The 17558-nt window shown below is 42.1% G+C and overlaps 2 protein-coding genes across 2 annotated transcripts; one reads left to right on the forward strand and one right to left on the reverse strand.

Annotated features, from left to right (window-relative positions):
• Positions 1–373: 373 nt before the first annotated feature.
• On the reverse strand, positions 374–14350 carry fancd2 (FA complementation group D2). The gene is made up of 44 exons (XM_070958765.1): positions 14270–14350; positions 13965–14025; positions 13611–13745; positions 13444–13511; positions 13256–13362; positions 13067–13127; positions 12877–12929; positions 12697–12778; positions 12062–12183; positions 11876–11963; positions 11637–11741; positions 11438–11529; positions 11194–11305; positions 11011–11046; positions 10640–10786; positions 10418–10552; positions 10199–10330; positions 9977–10084; positions 9759–9868; positions 9607–9658; positions 9193–9312; positions 9001–9074; positions 8752–8895; positions 8521–8621; positions 8300–8415; positions 8084–8192; positions 7877–7975; positions 7695–7786; positions 7458–7613; positions 7232–7348; positions 6757–6885; positions 6367–6485; positions 6108–6218; positions 5715–5845; positions 5529–5628; positions 4623–4745; positions 4415–4508; positions 4036–4107; positions 3205–3243; positions 3041–3115; positions 2022–2096; positions 1676–1822; positions 1497–1598; positions 374–760 (listed from the first exon to the last, which is right to left on the reverse strand). Exons 2-44 carry the CDS (start codon positions 14023–14025, stop codon positions 668–670), a joined length of 4344 nt encoding a protein of 1447 aa, XP_070814866.1. The 5' UTR covers positions 14270–14350; the 3' UTR covers positions 374–667.
• Positions 14351–15223: 873 nt separating this feature from the next.
• On the forward strand, positions 15224–17130 carry gpx1b (glutathione peroxidase 1b). Its single transcript, XM_070994085.1, has 2 exons — positions 15224–15539; positions 16471–17130. Exons 1-2 carry the CDS (start codon positions 15462–15464, stop codon positions 16819–16821), a joined length of 429 nt encoding a protein of 142 aa, XP_070850186.1. The 5' UTR covers positions 15224–15461; the 3' UTR covers positions 16822–17130.
• Positions 17131–17558: the final 428 nt, after the last annotated feature.

Raw genomic sequence — 17558 nt, forward strand, 5'->3', positions numbered from 1 at the left:
CAGTGTTCACCCGTTCAGAGAAAATTACTTGAAAAAAGGCACTTACATGCCACAAAGTTTATGCTTTATGTAAAACATTTAAACAACTGTTTGTCAGTTATAGTGTTGCTTTAAAAAAAACAAGAAAAGGACAAGCTGTTTTTTTTTTTTAAAAGTGAAACCTCCTCTGTTCATTACACAACAGCCTAAAGTTTAATGAATAACCAATACTTTCATTTTTCATTTTGTTTCAGTATCAAAGCTGCTTTATCTCTTATCTAACATCTAAAAAAATATCTTTCATAGGGACTATTCATGTGGCAATTATTTCAAATGAATTACTCTTGCTTCAAAAACACTGAACACTGAATGACAAATAAAACCGAAACAATCTCTCTACAATCTAGATTTTATTCTGTTGGTAAACAAATAGAATTCAACACACTTCTCTTTCAGAACACTACCTAATGTGAAAACACCTAATTATTAGGCACGTTTATCTTTAACGGGAAAGAAAACATGCAGATCATAAATGCATGACATGAATTTTTTTAACGTGCTTGCGGTGTTATTACCACATGCTTAACAATAAAAGAAAGTGCTGATGTAAAAAGACACTGAAACTCGTCTGGTGTTTGCAACATCAAAATGTGATCCACAAAATGTTTTAAATCTCTGTTTTGCTCTGTTAGTTGGAGTCAGAGTCATTTGTTAAATCGCTTTGATCCACATCGTCCTCTCTGTTGACCTTCTTGCTTTCCTCTGAGTCAGTCTGCTGGGCCTGATGGAAAGCACATGACAAACACTCAGCAAACGTACAAAATTAAAGTTCTGAACCCGCTTACATGAAGCAGCAGTAGAAAAAAAAGAGACTTGGAACGAACACCATATGAAACGTTTTCCGTTAGCTGTGTCATCCACTAATCATTAGCTTACTGCAGAGCTCGACCAGTTATCTTATCAGCCCACTGCCCTCTACCGTTTCAACTTCCTGTTGGCTGACCTGTACGGTTTAAACTTCACAAAATAATGACCCACTCAGCAGCAGTGGGAACACGTTGTTTGGCCGGCTTATATAACTCACTGTATTACTATTGTGTGCTGCTTATCCCTTCAAATTAAACCTGTGTTGTTGACCCCACTCCTGCTAATCTTTTCAGTCACTTTGCATTTACTTCAACAGTATTCTGATTCTGTGGTTTATTTATTGATGCACTTAGTTTAGTTTTATGAAAAAATGTCATTTTTCTGTGTTTAAATGGTACTAATGTTATTCACAGTGCCAGAATTTCAAGTGATATTATTAATTATTAGATGATTATAGTAGGAAGTATATTATAATGCTTAAAATACTTAAATCTTGGTTAAGACACAGCTGATTGTCCCAAAATGTTAGAGAATCAAACCTTTTATCATAAGAGATAAATACAAACAACAAAATTAGATCAAAACTGCGGGGAGATAACAGTATTCCTGTGTCATTTGTGAACATAATACGTTCTGGAAGTGGCAGGTACCTCATCCTCTGACTCCTCCTGAGGCAGCGGTGAACGTTGCTCTTCATTGTCATCATCATCATCCTCGTTTTCTTGTGACCTCTGAGACAAAATCTCTTCACCCTGCAGAATATATTGTTCTTTTAAGGGAATGACTCAAACATGAGTAGACACACACTATAAGCTCAGTATTATTATACCTTCAGGTTGCGATTCTTCAGGTTGCCAATCCAAAATGCCTCCTGACAGTTGTTGAGCATCAGCATGGCCTTCACTCTGTAGACAAACAGCTCCAGGCTCTTTTTTAAGGCTGGTACGTGGTTGGTCAGGCTTGTGTCCTGATGAATCTGAGCACATTAGGACAAGGCTCATTACTTATGGAGCTCCTGTAGATTAACATATGCACTGTCCAGACTCTGACTGTCCTTTCTGAAATTTAACAGGAATATTTTGTACTCCCAAATTGGTAGATCTGGCACCAGTACGAGCAGATGGATGTCTGTAATTTATGATGAATGAGCGAGAAACTGTGTGATCTATAGCTACCTTGGAGTGTCCACACATGTGATGGAGCTGCCGGGTGCTGAGCTGGAAGGTTTTCAGCAGGCTCTGGACATCCTCCTGAAAAAGAGATTCAAAACAGATTGTCACATCACAACAACACAGAATCTTCCTCTGTGCTCATGCTCTAGTGCCAACACACATGAATGATATAAGGCAGCAGAAGCAGAAAACACGGACCTATATATAAAGCAAGGTATGAATACATTTGCTCAAGGGATAAACTAGAAAAAACACGTTTTATACATGTATCCAATGGATACATGCATAAAACATAAATAAAATCAGAATCCATGTCCACGTATTAATATTCTTTATACAATCATGTGTTCACAAAGTGGTGAACCTCTCTTCATCCTCGCTTGTGAACGACTGAGCCTTTCCAGGATGCCCCTTTCATACCCAATCATGATACTTTCACCTGTTACCAATGAACCTGTTTACCTGTGGAATGCTCCAAAAAGGTGTTTTTGGAGCATTCCCCTGTCTTTAGTTGCTCCTGTCCCAACTTGTTTGAAGCACATTGCTGCATCCATATCAGAATAAGCAGATATTTACAGGAATTAATGAAGCTGATGAGGTCAGACATTAAATATATTGTCTTTGTACTATTTTCAATTGAGTCTATGTTTGAAATTGGGGTTGTAAGACAATATTTTCCAGGCTTAAGTAATAAGCCAATAACAATAAGTCCAGGCTTGTATATCAAAATACATGTCTCTAAATAACCAACTTAATTAATACTTACAGTATATTGATTAGATCAGCACTAAAATGTCAGGGGTGGTTTGTTAATTGCCTTTTGCTTATATTAAATCAGGAACAGGGCAAATTCCCTTGAGTAAAGTGTGCTGTAGTTGAGTATTATAGGCAGAAGTAATAACATCAGATTTAATTAATTAACACCAGTGTCTAATTGTCCAAGGCCATACCTATACACAATTTAATGATCAGCTTAATAGGTCATTTATTAACAGTTTTAGGTGACAGGACTTTATGTGTACCTTGTGCCTTTTGAAACTGTTGTCCAGTAGTGGCATTCCCAACTTCAGGAAGGACTCCAGGAACAGGCGGCCATACTGCCAGTAACAACATTATAATCAGTTAATACAAAGTGACGGCAGCTTCACCTGAATGTGAATTTTCCCAGGATGCACAGCCAGCTCACCTTTAGGCACACATTGAGCACCGGCCTAGAATCAAACACCTGTAATAAGATTAGAGCACATATTAGTGAGCTGATGAACCTAACTCGAGTTGTTTCAGAGTAACAAAGATTAGCTGGGAAAAAAGTGATGAGATTAAATGATAAAAAATAAAAAGTGGCACTTCCAATTTAAAGGTTCTTTGTGTAACTTTCTGGAAATAAAATCTCATTATATTCAGAACATTGTTACTGTCTGTAATGTGCTTGTATTTTATTTGGACAATCAGCTCAATGAAACTAACTAGCTTGTGGATCACTCCATCAGCCAATACCATGCTATAGCCAAAGATAGACCCACGCAGCGCAGCCAAGCCACAGCCAGCCGGCCAATCCCACTGCAGTTTAGGATACAGTTAGCTAGTTGGCAGCTCCTGCCTTGTATCGCTCTTGGCTTGTAGAAGGCAGTTGTTGGTTATAGACCTTTGCTTTGTATGATTACATCATTTATTGTTATTATTGCTAAAATCAACACATTTGTCATAAAACACAAGTTAGTATCAGCTAGCCTGCTAATATATCCACTCAGATTTTGGTGGAGAAAATGTTAGCGAGCAAGCACGCTAAGGTTAGCCACCTAGCTGTAACTTGTAGGTTGTAGGCAACTGAGAAAGTTGGGGAAGGTCTCATTTTTTAAGCACTAGCAATAAGCCATTAATGCACATATTGTAAATTTAACCTTCAGTATGAATTAAATATTATTATTATTAATTATTATTAATATCACAGAAAATCAGAGATGAGGTCTAACTTCAAAATCAGTGTATTCAAAGCCATTAGATCATGCTAACAGACCTTAACTAGGTTGACCAGGATGTGAAAATCTCGGACAGCCAGGTTCCATGTCAGCAGCTTCTCACTCTGAGCCTGTGAGGAGGACATGTATTACATGTTTTAAAAGTTCAGACACACAAAGTATGGGGAAGTGCACACTGTTGAGGAGAAAATAAGCATTCGTTATGCATCCTAGTGCACAGTCAAAAACACACTACAGACCAATTCACAGTTCACACATTTAAACAAATGGGAATTCACAAATGTTTACAAGTATAACTGTTGCTTTGCCACTTTTTAGCAGACGTGTAGCAGTGTTTTCTGGCTCAGATTCCACTGAACTCTCAGGTATGCTGTACGCAGGAGAACACATTGCACAGGGCGACACCTAGTGGCTGACCTCAGTGTTGTCGCTGATTTTGAAAGCAGGAATCTTCCTGGCAGCCTTTTCCAGCTCTGCCATCAACACTTTGTAGAACACCAGGAATGTCTGCCTGCAGAAAAAATGAGACAAAGTAAGAATGAACAAAAGAATAATAATAATAATAATATTGACATTTTGCTATAAGACGACTAAACCCAAAGGACTGACGGTGATGAGGAGCTACCTGTTGAGAGTGGGCCACGATTGAGAGCTCTCATCCTTTGATGCATTGAGGAGCTCGGGGATTCCTTGTCCAGCTATTTCCTCCACTGCCTTCAGAACATCATCGACATGTTCCAGGTAGATGCTGCAGAGAGAGGAGAAAAGACACCATAATCAAACATTTTAGACATGTGTCACAATTATAACAGCATGATAATAAATGGTGTTAACTAGCAACTGTGTGCTTTATAAATGTGCTACAACTTGCAGGTGCTCAGGGTGGGGATGGGTTCAGGGGGAGCATGTGACAAAGAATTTCTTCAAAGTTTATCATTAATGCATTAGTCATAGTTGGAGAAAGATTCAACAAAACAGCGACTTCAATCATTTACTGAGTGACGACAAACACACTGAACTACAAGCCTGCATGGACAGCACAACTTCCTGGACTTGATACTCGTTTGTTTGCCTCTACCACACAGCATGATGTACATGAACATGCATTTGAGAGCCAGAGGTAATTTCCCTAAACAGTTTGTATTGCAAATAACACACACGCACAAACATAGAAAAGACATATGAATGATTTTTAAAGGTTCCTGAGGTCCTTTTTCTACAAATCATTTTAAATTCTTTAATTTGATGAACTGCCAACCACTGCTGTAATTTTAAGGCTGATACCTACAAAGATATTTGAGACCTTACCGGTTCCACATTTTACAGGTGGAAAATGTACTGTTCTCATTGCTCTGTCGTGGTCACACTATGTAACAGCGACATGATTGTAAATTACCACAAACTTACCGATGGCATCATATATGCTGATACCAATACATGTGTGATAAGCTACAACCCATTTCCAGTGTATCAGGCAGGCTTTGATACAAGAATCTAAGTCGCTTTCCGTTGATTTGGCATGCGGACACACCTCAGCAGAGTGTGAAGTGCTTCATTGAATTTGTTCCCTCGCTCCCTCTCTCCGCTGGCTGTCACCCACTCTTGGCTCAGGAAACGTTTCGCCAGGGAAGCTAGGAAGAAAAATCAGCCAATCATCATCAGTCACACACTGGATGGTAGGTAAGTTAGTTTAGATGAGGGAACATATCAAACTGACCAGTCTGCTCTCTGTAGGCAGCAGGGTTCCCTCCTTTCTCTGACACGGTGGACAGAAGCTGGGAGAGACACAGGGCTGTGCTGAGACTCGGCACGGTGCTGCGGAAGTTCACCAGGTACTCAAAGCTGTGTCTAAACAAACAAAAAGGGGCAAAGACACATCTGATTCGGTCATCGTTTTGCAAGTGTGCCTTGTTCTTTGCTGGACACACAGATATTAAATAATGCATTTATTTCTATGACTAGGTCTACCGTATTGCAAAGACGGTAAGACGACTTTGAATTCTTATTATCTGGCTTTAAGCTGTGAAATTGAATGTGATAAACAAATAGATGAATAGATAAATAATACAAATATGTAGTGGTCACTCCTCTCTGGCTCTTAATCACTCACTTTACAAGCTGATCCAGAGTCAACTCAGCACCTCCCTCCTTTAGTCGTCCAGCCAAAACTCCCAGAGCCTTCTTCCGTAAGCTCCGCTGTCCTGGCTGGCTGAATCCAGACCTGGCAAATACACACATACATGCACACATATCAGGGACAAAAGTAAACAGGACACACTGACGCTTCCACAGACATAATACTCTGACTGTCTATAGAGATGAAAGATTTAATGTCAGATGTGAGAGTCAGTGGTGCTGGTCCTCCTCACCAGCTGAAGGTGGAGTTCAGGACCTGCAGGAGCAGCTGGTAGCCTGAGGACATCACCTGGTGCTCCTGAACATCTGTGGCAGGTCCGTCCACAACACCGTTGTTCTCAGAAAGCAATGCCTGGCCAAAGAAAAAAAAAACAAAGACAAAGTGTATTTTTATTGATACTTGGAAGAAAGAGACAAGGTCACTCATAGCTATAGATTAATGAGGTTTCCATCCAAATGTTGTGCAAATTTTAACCAAATTTAGAGAAAAGTAGACAAAGAAAATACAAATGAATGCACATTTTGAATTTTTTAGCGCTTCCCATCAGGACTTGACATGCACAAATTGAAAATGTGCATAATGCACAATGGATGGAAACCCACCTTATTGTTTGGATTTGTACCTGAAAATGGTTGTGGCAGTTCTCCAGGTGTGAACAGAGGGCAGGCAGCAGCTGGACGCAGCAGGAAGCAATATCCTTGGAGCTCCTCTGCTGTAGGTGGGAGAAGCCCACACTCTTATCAGTCCTTGCCTGAAGAAAAGAAAGAAAATATTTCATCAGGGTTTTTCTCATAGAGGGCTACATATTCCAGTTTTATACACTCAAGGAGAATAATAATGAATATGTGAAGATACAATAACCTAAAATATGTATGTTGTGACCCCTGCAATCGGCTGGCGACCGGTTCAGGGTGTACCCCGCCTCTCGCCCATTGTAGCTGGGATAGGCTCCAGCCCCCCGCAACCCCGAAAGGGATAGGTGGTATAGATAATGGATGGATGGATGTATGTTGTGACAGAGGAGCATTTTTTCCTCCAGACCTTGTTATGACTTCTCTGATCTATTTGTGACATTATGCATTGGCTTTTTTGTGTACCTTAAGGAAAGGGGCTCTCTTGGCGGGTGCAGCTGTAAGACTGAACTCCAGCTTGCGTAGCATATCCTCCAGCAGGAAAACCAGCTCGGCAGGACCCAGCAGGACCTCCTCTTGCACCTCAATCATGTCAGAATATTAGAGATGTATAAGTTCCAGCGTCCTACACAGAAACTTTTAAAAGGCCTACTGTCTTTCATAAGAAAACAAAACTCCTTATTTTTCTTACTTTGGTGTGGAGCTCAGAGTCCAGCAGTGTGCGGGACAGCATGCCACACTGCAGCACACTGAGCACCTCCATGTCCAGCTCTCTAAAAAACGGTCTGTAGGCCACCAGACTCACACCTTGCCGGATCTCCTTTTCTTTCTCCTTCTCTGGTTGCTCCTTCAGCACAAGCAGAATCACCATTTTTTAAAAAGCTCAGTTACATTAAATATGAGAATAAAGTGAAAGGTCAAGGTTTACCTGCTGAGTTTTGTCTCCTTCAATGGTCTCATCAAGCTGAGTGTTGTTCTCTGAATTCTTACCAGGGGCCTTCCTCTTCTTCCCTGTGCCATCTAAATACCAATACGAGGTACACAAGTAAGTAAATACTTGTTTCCTTATTCAAAGTATTTGGTATACAATCTTCTGTTGGGCATGCTTACCTTTCTTTGTCTTGTTCATAGGAGCAGTGGAGCTAAGCATAATCCCATCAGTGCTTTCTCCATCAAAGTTGGCAATAGGTGGAACATAGCCAGGTGTTCCTGAAACACACACAGTCAACAGAAGTACACAATTTCAATGTCTTAAGCTGACTTGACATCTCGTGGGATAATGGTGAGATTTTTAGATCCCTAGTAATGATGGATCACCTGCCAAAGCCCTCTCCAACAGTGTCTGCAGGTAGGTGATGTTCTGCAGGCGACTCATCACTTTCATCTTCATCTCAATCTCTTTTTGTTTACAGAATGCATTTATGACCTAAAGCAACACAGAGGTAAGAGGCGGCTTTAGTCACATATCTTCTAAATTTGAGAAAAAAATGTGTACAAATCAATCAAATCCATTTGACACGAACACGCAGCTACCTCTCTGAACCAGTTGATGGTGTGAAACAGCAAAGTGCAGAGAAACTCCCTCTCTGCTTTTGACAGGCTCTCAGTTTTCTCCACGATGTCCATGTCAGTGAGGATCAGAGGGCAGCCTGCGCTCCAGCAAATGTAAACACACAGAGACCAATTATTTTAAGAGCAAGAGAAATGAGAACAAGCTGCTCTCCAAGGGAAATGTGTGACTTCCATTTCCTCACCAAGCAGGGCGTCGATCTCTTCGAGGTCCCCCTGATGCTGTTTCTCCTCACAGAGCCTCAGGAGGCGAAAGAATGGAGACAGACAGAGAGGAGACACTCGCCTGCACCCGGGAAATACAGGAAGAAACAAATCCAACGACTCATTGCTTACATGCATGTTTGTAAGATATTACACCATAAACTGAACTGTAAATCATCACTGACTAAATATTCTGCTGTGGGGCGACTGACTTGTGTGCCTTCTCGGTTTGATGCTGCTGCTCTCCTTTGTTCTGAATGTCTTTGGCCAGTAGAGGCAGCAGGTCGATGGCAATGCCTCCTTGACTCTCCTCCTCATCCAGGTTGTACATCACACGGGCTGGAAATGGAAAGGAACTGAGGCACACAGGCAGGAGGGATTAATGACACTAGTTCAATGAATTAATGTTCAAGTGTATTAAAATGGTTAATTTCTTATGCTGCCAGCTGTCTGTCACTAACCCCGATATTTCAGGGCCTAGATCCACCACAAAGTCATCCTGGAAGTCATCAAGGACGCTCTTAGCGATTGCTTCCTGTTGGTAGAAGGAAGATAACAGGACCATAATGCTTACTTGCAGGACTGATGTCTATAATGAATTAAAATAGTTAGAAATGAGGATGTAAGAAGAATGGTGAATGTTTGAGACACACCTGCACCTGCGGATCCAGGCTGGTACTCAGGATTAGGTTGGCCAGTTCATCATAGTACAGAGCCGCAGCCTCAGGTGAGCTTTCACTGCTCGACTTCACAAGCTCCAACAGGGCTGTCACCTGCAACAAGCAGTACACACATACATGAACATATCCAGAGAGCAGTGACTTTGTGCTCTGCCGGCAGGTGGAACAAGATTGGAGAAAATACTCCTCAAACCTCAGCTTTCAGCCAATAATAATGACCTTTTTGTCTGACCGGTTCCATAGGAAGGTCACAGCACAGGTTAAGTTACTAAAGAGCAAACCTGTAGCTGGTGTGCAGCATCTATGTCAATAAGTAAGAGGCCACAAACTGCAATATATCCTTGCAACATACACATTGTTCATTCTATTTTAATGGCTTATATGCACCTGTCTGAACATCTCTGGGGGTAACGATCCATTCTGCTTTATCTCCTTCAGCCTGGAGGTGGTGGGAGGGCAGAGAGCGTGATCAACACAGAGATAAACTGACAGAATGAACAAGAAAAATACTGCTTTTGCCGGTGAGTTACAGCTCCTACCTGAAGGCCCCCATGCTGCCTACAATCATGACTGCACCAATGATGCCGATGCGCTTGTACTTGGGAACGGTGCTGGAGAGTTGTTTGCGGATGACTATGTGCATGTCATCCTGAGGGGATGGACGGAACGAGAGAGGTAGGTCAGCGGGAGAGAGGATGGCAAGAAGAGATGGAAAAAGTGTTGAATGAAAAAAAAAGATCATCTTGTGAATGTGCACCTGGATGTGAGAGGCCTGCTGCTGGTGCCCGAAGGCAAGTTTACTCAGAAGGTGGAAGAGTCTGCGGATCTGCTGCGGTGTGAGGTTGTCCATGTAGTCCAAGATTCCCTGTATCAAATGTCCTGCTCAGTTCAAAACTCATCCAAATCACACTGGCAAGACACTAAACCTTTGCATGTACACCATCAGAGACTGCAAGTGACAAGCTGTTGGCTTCCTTACCTTCACAAAAACAGCATACAGAGCCATTTCTGAGGGCTTTTCTGTAACCAGGCCACAGAGCAGCTCTAGAGCCATGTCCACCTCGCCACTCACACCACTGCACACATGGGTCACTAAGGAGCCCACCACCTCCTATAAAACATAATACAGGATGAAATTTAAATGACTCAGGCGAATTTATATTCAAAAACTCCTCTTAAAAATGAATCCCAAACCCACCTGTTGGCAGTAAGAGTCAAAGGCAGTGAACGAGTGTCGGTACATGTGTCCACCGAAAGGCACCACGCAGGGGTCGGGGGAGCGCAGCAGACTCTGAGCCAGAGCCAGGATGGAGGGGAAATACCCTCGCATGACCTAGAGAATCAACATGTCATTCAATTAATAATCAATCACTACATCAGAACTTTATACTTACGCCCATATGTCTGCAGTCTGACCCACCTGACTGCAGTCCCTGAAGGTCTTCTGGAGCAGAGCCTCCTGGATCAGTCCAGTCCTCACTTTCACCTTCAGCAACCTCTCCGCCCCCCGCCGGCTCTGGTTGGCATTGGTGGAGTGGAGGATGAACAGCACCAATAGGTCTATGATCTGATGTGGCACAGCACATTTTAGGCCGAGACATAAACGACGCACATACAACTCAATGTGCTTGAGTTCAAAATGTCAGATTTTGTCTACATTCAAACTTTGCGACAGTGTGCAGTATGTTAAGTGCTAATAAGAGCTCAGTACAAAAAGTCTGGTGTATCTGTGCATAATGCTGATTCTTTACATCATAAACTACATCATCATGAAGAAACAATGACCCTCACCTTATGGTCCTGCGCTTCATCCACAGACTCAATTGCCTAACGAAAAACACAGTAAAAGTTCAGTCTATGACACTGAAATTGAGACGACTTCATTTTAAATGATGAAAAAATAAATAGATCAAAAGCTTTGGCATTTAGTAATCAACTAAAGCAAGATGGATTAAGAACTCATTAATTTCCCACCTTGAGCCAAGCCTCAGAGATCGTTTTCTGGAATCGCACTGCTGACTTGATGCCATCCAGTATCAATGCAATGCTGTCCTGGCTGCTGCCTGCTGCTGGCGTGGAAGCAGACCTGCTCCAAAACCAGATTTACTAGATTAAATCTTGAGGAATGTGATCTCAAGAACCCACTGACCTGCTTCAAAACAGGTTCATGTGCTGACATATAGTTGTCAGTGAATGTGTGTTGTCTTATGCTACCAACCCTTTGCTCGTCACGTGGCTCTGGGAAGTCTGCAGCACCGGGGGGAGAACACACTGCTCCAAGTCCAGCTTTTTGCGAAGACTACACACCACCTACACACGGCGATGATTTTGATTTAAAAAATCTAGGTACTATAACAAACAGGATACAATAATTATGTCTTTTAAAAGCACAACACTGTGGTCATCCAAGCTCTGACCTCATAGGCATCAGAGGCTGAGACACAGTGCAGGATGAACTTGACCACCATGGGTAGGTCTTCCAGTTGAACAGCAGCCAAGGTGGACATAACAGCTTCCCGAACCTGGGATAGCAGACAGGCAGGCCTTGAATACATCCTCAGATATAAGTGTAATAGCATCTGTGTGTGTGTGTGTGTGTGTGTGTGTGTGTGTGTGTGTGTGTGTGTGTGTGTGTGTGTGTGTGTGTGTGTACTACCTCTGTCAGTAATGAGGAAGTGAGGTTCAGACTGGAGAGGGCGTCCAGGATGGGGACGGTCAACTGAGTGTTCTCCTGGAGTAAAGTGCTACAGTGATGAAACAGCAGAGTGTAGAATCAGCAACTCTGAAAGCACACGTGAAGTGCAAAGAGCAAAGATCTGTAGTGGAGATTTTCTGCACACACTTGAGCTCTCTGGCTATATCATGGTGCTGGGAGTCCTCCAGGATCTCTGGAAGACTGGTGATGATGTCACGCTGAACCTCCACCGGTGCTACTGACACCAGCTCCATGAGCTTCGTTGCCAGCTCCTGCACATAATAGAGCACAAGAGAAGAGAAGATAAAAAAAAAAGTGCCAAGTAGAAATTGTATTAATTAGAATAATATCAGTATCAGGTGCCAATAAGTCACTTATCAGATATTGGACTGCCCTCACTGATCCACGTACTGATGCAGTTTATTAATAGTTTTAGACATATTTGATGTTTTTTTTTGATTGTGTAGATATTTATTTCTCTACACAGTTCTTGCATTTGTATTTCAAATAACAGCCTGATGTAACCTTACACATAATACCACAACTACCACCACCACCACCGCTGACTATAATTATAATGAAGAAAGAAGAGCTCTGGTCCAGATCAGAACTGAAATAAAGTGGATCGTGTATCTCTACTAGAAATCAGTGACGCCTGATATGAAGAAGAAACGCGTGATTACAGGTCTAATAAACGATCATGCTGATGAGATCAGCAAAAATAATAAACACTTCTAGTAACTTTAATGGCTGTGACAGAGACCTGTCATCACAGAAATTACTACCTTGCTGTCCACAATTCTGTCCAGCCATTTAAGCTGGTTAATAATAATGCGAGGAATACTGAGCCCTCCATCTCCAGTGCTGTGAAGGAAAGAGCAAGACAACATTTAGGAAAAGAATTCAAACACCTGTAAAAACTGGTTAAAATGACGTAAAGTGAACTCATGTGAAATACTGACCCATCAAGCATAAATTCAGGGACTTTCTCCAGCAAAACGTTAATGACGGAAGTCTGCGTGAGAGAGAAAACTCGTTTAATAAGATACACTACACAATACACATTTGTGTGCCTCATTGCAGAAACCAGCATTCTGCATTTGTTTCGCTGTGACATCCTTACAGAAAGGGTGAAAGCAGAAAGCAGCATACCTGCAGCATCTCAATCCCCAGCAGCATGCGTAGCAGGCTTTCCTGGAATGAGCTGACACAACTGCAACACAGAGGAAAACACATCTGTATGTCACAACCCTGACATAAGCTTTAGTCTAGCTCAAAGCTGTGCCCTCCATCAATCTAAGTTTTGCCTCCATCAGCATTGAGGTTTTTGTTATAAGTTACCTGGAGTCTCCATCAGACAGTCGTGGGACACATGGAAGGAGGCAGTTCCTAAACCGCTCAGGGTCCTCAATATGAGACTCCAATCCAGTGGTGAATTCCTGCACAATCTGAGAAATGAAGCGTCAATGAAACATAATTGTCTCACACCAAACGCCTTAATTTTGCACAAAGATGGTGTGTATACTCACCGCGGGGTACCTGGAGCTCTTCTGTAGCTGCTGCTGGATCCTTTTTTGAAAAACTACTTGGTCAACAGCTAGAGGGGAAAAGATAAAGATGAGGAAAATCAGGAGTGGAAATACAGATGTGATCTAGCAGCCTGGTGTGTTCTGAAACTTGGAGTGATGGTGTTTACCGATCTCATTGGACGTGCCATCTTGTCTTAAGGTGACACCTGCCTCTCCGAGAAAGACAGCGAACACACTTTGATTGGTCTCTTCTGGAGCAGGTTCCTTTGACTGGCGACCAGCACTGCGACTCTTCTTTGCCTCTATGGCGAGGAGAGAATAAGCTTTTAATAAAACAGAATCCAGCAGAAGAAAACTGGGCTCCACAAACCTGATTTTAATTTGCTCTCAAAGTGAATAACATAGTCACAGTGTGATGTGAATCTTCTGGGTGTGTTGGTTGGTAAGAGGAGAACTTCACTGGGAGACTGTACTGGCACACAGCTATGAAGTGCTCTCATGTTACCTTTAGTAAAACTTACTGGTGGTTGCAGAAGCTCCCGCTCCTTTATCCTCAGAGCCGCGTCGCTTTTTGCGCAACATCTAATGAAATATAAGGGTGAGAAGGTTTTTAAGGACAAGGCTAGCATCCACATCCAACAAGCTAACATGTTCATATGCTAGCTTCACTGGGGACCTACGTAACAAACTCTACAGTAGCTCGGGAAGCTAGTTCATTAATATAACAACTACAGCACAAACATGCCACACTTTAAATATATAACATAATATCGACATTATATTGTTGGCTGTCACAATCATTCCGGATGATAAAAGTGAGACATACGTTTAATATAGAGATGAACCCACGGACGATAATATATGAAGACCGAAGTTACAAAACAAACTTCCGCGCCACTGTGATTCACGCGTCATCAACCACGGCCAGGGACCCTCTTCGTGGAGTTGAGGTAACATGGGTGACAGCTAGAAATAAAGACGCCCAATACGTCTGAGAATAATCAAACAAAGCGACCACATATTTCATGTATAACTTCTTCATATGTTAGTCTCTTGACTGAAATCCCTGGTGTGTTATTGAAAGTGTTACACACTTCAATGATTACAACATATTGTAGACGGTCTCTAGTTTTCCAGCATCGGGCTGCGTGTTGTTATAACCAATGTTGCTGCTGTTGGGCGGGGTTAGAATTCAGTCCAATCCAGTTCAGTTACGAACATTTTTGCCGGGATACGCCGTGTAGGGAAACAAGCATAACCTCACAGCGCTGTACCTGTCTATGTGCGCAACGACATTAAAGAGTGTGCAGTTGAACGAGAGAATTCACTGCTACTTCTCTCGCTCTTCGGCTCGATTGGTTTACTAACGGCATTATTCCAGTAACGTCTTGAGTTACGTACTTCACAAGCTGTTTTGTTTTCAAAAGATAACACGATTCTTACAAAAGAAAATTAATTGATCAGCAGAAATGACAAAACAGAAATACTCACAATAGGTTAAAATCATGAGATGCTAAGGCAAAAAAATTGATTGACTAGGCCAGAATTATAGATATTGTTACTGTCTCATAATTTGATTTATTATGTCCTCCATTTCAAGAAGGAGATCTGTTTTCACCATTTAATAATTTTGGCCCACTATCAGTTGATTTACCCTATTTTTTTATAAATCCTGGCTTTTCATATTGATGTGGCGGTAAATTGGAGCGTTCAAATCAGCCAATCCGCAGGCTGCAGGGTGCGAACTATCTTGCCAGCTAAATACAAACTCTTGGACCGTAACTCAAAGGTTAGCTGAAGAAAGTGACAGAGGAGACAGTGTCAGTGGAAGATAGAGAGAAAACCGTGACTGTGAAAAAGGGGGAACAGAGAGGACAAGAATGGCTGCGAAATTCTACAAGCTTACGGCCAAACTCTTGACCGGAGAATCGTTTAATTTCTCCTCCCTTCAGGGCAAAGTTGTCCTCATTGAGAATGTCGCGTCTCTCTGAGGTACGACCACCAGGGATTACACCCAGATGAACGAGCTCCACGAGCGCTACAGCAGCAAGGGGCTCGTTATCCTGGGAGTGCCCTGCAACCAGTTCGGACATCAGGTGAGGACATGGACACGATATCCACCAAGTCTGATCTCTCTCTGACCTTCAGGAAGACTGGGCCCGGAATAGTTTGTATTTTTATTCTTTTGAATTTCTTTTACTTTGCTTCTAATATTAGTTTTTATTTTTCCGGAAATAGCCCACTTGAACAGTTACATTTCAAACTGTTGTAAAACTCGTCTAATTAATTCACATTTATCCAAAGAAAAGCAGTTGTGTTCCCATTCTAGACTTTCTTTTTTTTTTTTTTAATACATTTAACTCTTGGTTTTCAAGTTCACTGCCATGTTACTCTTATTTTGTCAACTTATAACTATGTCACATCCAGTTGAAATATATGTTTTTTATTTATCTGGATCACCGGTTGAACATATTGAAAAAGTAAATCTAAAATCCCCCCAAATTTGCATGAGTGTCTGTTGCTGTAAGCAGCTTCACCAACGAGATATATTGAGAAAAGAGGAAGTCGTCGTCGTCGTTGTGTCACTCAGGCTCCAAACGCCTCACAAAAGGCACAGTACAGTATCAATAATTAACACTATCAATTAATGAATAAATAAATAGACGTGTCCGGAAACGATGGGTGAGATCATTTGCAGGCTTCTCATTGGAAGCAGGAAGTTAACATTTATTCTGCCTGTTTAAGAAAAGCCAAGTAAAATCTTAAAGCACACGCTGTTTAGACGACTTATACAATTAATGTGATCTGTTCATCGATCCATTAATTAAACTGCTCTCAACAATTAAAAGCCTTTTGTGAGGACAGAGAGGGACATAATTCCACAGTAGACCTCCTGTCTGCTTCCTAAATGTCACAAGAATATTCCATAAGTGATTTTATTTTGCAGGAACATTGGTATAGTCTTCTTCTTAAGCGTCTGGGTGCTCTCATAGGCCTTAACATAATGTTTTGATTGACCCCATGCAGGAGAACTGCAAGAATGAGGAAATCCTCATGTCTCTGAAGTATGTCCGTCCTGGAAATGGCTTTGAGCCAAAGTTCCAGCTCCTGGAGAAGGTGGATGTGAATGGGAAGGACGCCGATCCTCTGTTTGCGTTCCTGAGGGAAAAGCTCCCATTCCCGAGCGACGAGCCAACCGCCCTCATCAGTGACCCCAAGCTGATCATCTGGAGCCCAGTCTGCAGGAACGACGTGGCGTGGAACTTCGAGAAGTTCCTCATCGGGCCAGATGGAGAGCCCTTCAAGCGTTACAGCAGGAGGTTCCTCACCAGCGACATCGAGGGAGACATCAAGAAGCTCCTCAACCAGGCAAACTAATGAAGTCTTCCAGAAAGCCCCGTCCGACAGCTTCTCAGCATTATGTGTGACCTTCAGTTCATGAAGGGAAACACCTTTGTGCTCACCTGTTTTCCCCTCATCGTAGATGTCCTGACCACCTGTGCTCACCTGTACGCGATTGGCTGTGTTCTGCTCTTTTACTATATGAAGACATCCTCTGAAACCAGTCTAGTTGTGAGGGGGTTACCTGATAAAATGTAAAAGGCTGAACCGTCTCAGCTGCATTGGGTTCATGTAAGGCACAGTGTGGTGTGATTGTCACGATGTTACAATAAATGTATTTTTTTCAAACATTTCCCGACTGCCTCTCAGTTAAAGTGTAAGATTTTAGATGTTTTTCTTTAATCCAGACATGACTTCAGAAGTCAGTCGTACTGACAGTTTTGAACTTAATGTTTGATTCAAACGACAAATTTAAACATTCTTTCTTAACACTCGATCTTGCACAAAGGTCCCAACTTTCATTTCTTACATGTAACCTTCAAATGAAACACTTCTGGTGGGTAAAACTAACCATCCATAACTGACGTGGCGAATCCTGGATTTGCAGCAACTGTGTGATTACTACCGTGGGCTGTTCGACAGACTAGACCTGATTACAGATCATAGTTCATTTCACAAGTCAGCATGAATGGTGTGTAATTATGGTTGCATCACCTGTGAATACAGACCATTTTGCAATACAGCTATTTCATAACTCCCACTAAGTAAAGCCA

Source organism: Chaetodon trifascialis, chromosome 3, assembly GCF_039877785.1.
Source record: "Chaetodon trifascialis isolate fChaTrf1 chromosome 3, fChaTrf1.hap1, whole genome shotgun sequence".
NCBI classification, from domain to species: domain Eukaryota; kingdom Metazoa; phylum Chordata; class Actinopteri; order Chaetodontiformes; family Chaetodontidae; genus Chaetodon; species Chaetodon trifascialis.